The sequence below is a fragment of the Theropithecus gelada genome, chromosome 11, assembly GCF_003255815.1.
Source record: "Theropithecus gelada isolate Dixy chromosome 11, Tgel_1.0, whole genome shotgun sequence".
NCBI lineage: Eukaryota > Metazoa > Chordata > Mammalia > Primates > Cercopithecidae > Theropithecus > Theropithecus gelada.
In genome coordinates, this window is record NC_037679.1 from 91720745 (window position 1) to 91723899 (window position 3155).

The window sequence follows — 3155 nt, forward strand, 5'->3', positions numbered from 1 at the left end:
TGGGCGGTGGGGGGCGGGCCGGGGGTGGTCCGGGGGGGTGTGGGGCAGGGGCTGGGATTGGGGGCGTGGGGCAGGGGCTGGGGCTGGGATTGGGGGCAGGGGCTGGGGCTGGGGCTGGGACCGGGGCGTGGGGCAGGGGCTGGGATTGAGGGCGTGGGGCAGGCCCCAACAGCCCCGCAGAGCGGACTTGGGTCGCGGGAAGGCCCGTGCCTGCGGGCGAACTCAGCCTTCCCGGGGTCGCCTCCGGAGCCGGTGCCGCCCCTGCCCGCAGGTACGTATTCATCGTGCAGAAAAGCTACCAGGAGAGCGAGACGGGCCCGGAGAGCTCCATCATCACCAAGGTCAAGGGGATCACCACGTCCGAGCACAAAGTGTGGGACGTGGAGGAGTATGTGAAGCCCCCGGAGGTGCGGGCCGCCCCCTGCCCCCCGCCCCGCCGTGCACCCCACCCTAGTGGGCCGAGGGGGCAGCAGCTGCCGCCTGGCCGACCTCCCCCTCTTTCTGAGCCCAGGGGGGCAGCGTGTTCAGCATCATCACCAGGGTCGAGGCCACCCACTCCCAGACCCAGGGAACCTGCCCCGAGGTGAGGGGATCCCGCGGCGCTGGGGGACCCTGCCTCAGCTAGGCGGGCCAGCTGTCCCTTGCGGGGTCCCTGACTGGGCCGCCTCCACCCTAGAGCATAAAGGTCCACAATGCCACCTGCCTCTCCGATGCCGACTGTGTAACTGGGGAGCTGGACATGCTGGGAAACGGTCAGTGTGCACCAGCTGGGGCTGGGCGGGTGGGGCAGGGCTGCGTCCTCACTACTGCCTCAGTGACCTCTGCCCCACAGGCCTGCGGACCGGGCGCTGTGTGCCCTATTACCAGGGGCCCTCCAAGACCTGCGAGGTGTTCGGCTGGTGCCCGGTGGAAGATGGGGCCTCCGTCAGGTGCACCCGCGCCCTGGCCTGGGGCCCTGAGCCTCCACTCTGATCCTTTTTCTCTGACCAGAGGCCAAACGGGTGGGGCAGGACTGACAGGAGCTGGGGAGGGGTGGGGGCCAATGCCAGGAGGGGGCTTTGCCGGAGGAGGCACTAACAACCCATCTGTGCCTCCTCAGCCAATTTCTGGGTACCATGGCCCCAAATTTCACCATCCTCATCAAGAACAGCATCCACTACCCCAAATTCCACTTCTCCAAGTAAGAGTGGGGTGTGGCGACGGCCCAGCATGGGGGCTACCTCCTGGGAATGGCGTATTTGGGGTGCAGGCCTCGCCTCCTCCCTCCTCCTCAGGGGCAACATCGCGGACCGCACAGACGGGTACCTGAAGCGCTGCACGTTCCACGAGGCCTCCGACCTCTACTGCCCCATCTTCAAGCTGGGCTTTATTGTGGAAAAGGCTGGGGAGAGCTTCGCGGAGCTCGCATACAAGGCAGGGCAAGCGCAGGCGGGGTGGGGCCAGGGTGGGCTCCCACCTGCACAGGGAGGGCCTGGGGTACAGGGGACCAGTCCCTCCTCCCTCCTGACCAGCTGGCCCAGCTCAGGCAGAGGAAAGAAATGTGATCAGCACAACCTGTCCTGTGTGGCGCTTGCTGAATTATTGACACTGGCCACAGGGCTGGCTGCTGGCACCCCTTGTGCCTCAGACACTGGACACCCACCGGTACCCCTGAGCCACCCCTGGGCCCCTCAGTGCACACCTCACACGCAGCCTGGGACTGACCCCGGCTCTTGAGGGGCCTCTTGTGTGCCCTCCTGACCCCCTTCCCTGGCTCCTTCTTGGCAGGGTGGTGTCATCGGGGTCATTATCAACTGGGACTGTGACCTGGACCTGCCCGCGTCGGAGTGTAACCCCAAGTACTCCTTCCGGAGGCTTGACCCCAAGCACGTGCCTGCCTCGTCAGGCTACAACTTCAGGTACTGTACTTGGGACACTGCTGTCCACCCTGGCATAGCCACAGTGGGGTCCCGAGAGGCCCAGTGCCCATGGGGCAGCCCTGGAGCACAGAGGACAAGTGGGCACTGGCTTCCAGGCCTTCCCATTCCAGGTTTGCCAAGTACTACAAGATCAATGGTACCACCACCCGCACGCTCATCAAGGCCTACGGGATCCGCATTGACGTCATCGTGCATGGACAGGTGACTGCACCTGCTGGGGCCATGGCCAGCCCTGCTAGCCTGTGTCATCTCAGCTCCTCAGGCCCCACCCCTCCCTCCAGCTCCATCAGGCATCAGACATCTGACCACAACCCTCGTTCTCCCCAGGCCGGGAAATTCAGCCTGATTCCCACCATTATTAATCTGGCCACAGCTCTAACTTCCGTTGGGGTGGTAAGAAACCGTCTCTGGGGTCTCAGCGGGTCCGGGGTGTCCACTGGGCCCTTACACGCCGGTCTCTGCTGGCTCCAGGGCTCCTTCCTGTGCGACTGGATCTTGCTAACATTCATGAACAAAAACAAGGTCTACAGCCATAAGAAATTTGACAAGGTGTGTACGCCGAGCCGCCCCTCAGGTAGCTGGCCTGTGACCCTTGCCCGTGTTTTGGGCCAGGCCCCACCCCAACCCGGCCACTGCTCCGAGGACCAGCACCCCAGCCCTCCATCAGGCCAGGAGGGCCAACAAGGGGCAGAGTGTGGCCCAGCCTTCCCACCCCTGTGGCCTTGCCCCATCTCTGCCCCATCTGAGCAGATCACTCCTGCCTCCGAGCCTGCCCCACAGGCCTCCACACCCACAGACCCCAAAGGTTTGGCCCAACTCTGAGCTCCTTCCCGTCACACTGGACTGCAGACCCAGCCTGGTGGGGCCAGAGACAGTCCCTGGCTAGGGACCCTGCACAGTAGACATGGGCACCTCAGTAGCAGGGCATCTCCACGAAAACTGGGCACCGTAGGGTCCCTGTGCAAGGGCTGGGGGCACGCTCTGGCCTCAGGCTTGTGCCCCACCCTGGCATACCAGCCCGACACCTCCTCCCCAGCTGGCCCCTACAGGGCTGCTCACTTCCCATCACCTCACAGTCACCTGGAACCCAAGCCAGCTAAGCTCTGAGGGGCTCTGCTCCTGGTCTTGGGCCCTGGGAACCCTCACCCCACTCCACCCCACCGGTGTAACCTCGAGTCTGCCCAGACTCTTCCCTTCCAAGTCACAACATACTCAGTCCAATAAACCTGTGAGCAG

At 64.5% G+C, this 3155-nt stretch overlaps 1 protein-coding gene across 1 annotated transcript in view; it reads left to right on the plus strand.

Annotated features, from left to right (window-relative positions):
• P2RX2 (purinergic receptor P2X 2) overlaps positions 1 to 3155 on the plus strand; it is a 16155-nt gene extending 13000 nt beyond the window's left edge. Inside the window, exons 2-12 of the mRNA XM_025402856.1 lie at positions 272 to 407; positions 512 to 583; positions 677 to 752; positions 833 to 929; positions 1100 to 1180; positions 1275 to 1413; positions 1768 to 1898; positions 2030 to 2120; positions 2247 to 2312; positions 2391 to 2468; positions 2670 to 3155. Of these exons, the coding sequence (XP_025258641.1) occupies positions 272 to 407; positions 512 to 583; positions 677 to 752; positions 833 to 929; positions 1100 to 1180; positions 1275 to 1413; positions 1768 to 1898; positions 2030 to 2120; positions 2247 to 2312; positions 2391 to 2468; positions 2670 to 2741 (1039 nt within the window). The 3' untranslated portion in view covers positions 2742 to 3155. The remainder of the gene's footprint in view (positions 1 to 271; positions 408 to 511; positions 584 to 676; positions 753 to 832; positions 930 to 1099; positions 1181 to 1274; positions 1414 to 1767; positions 1899 to 2029; positions 2121 to 2246; positions 2313 to 2390; positions 2469 to 2669) is intronic.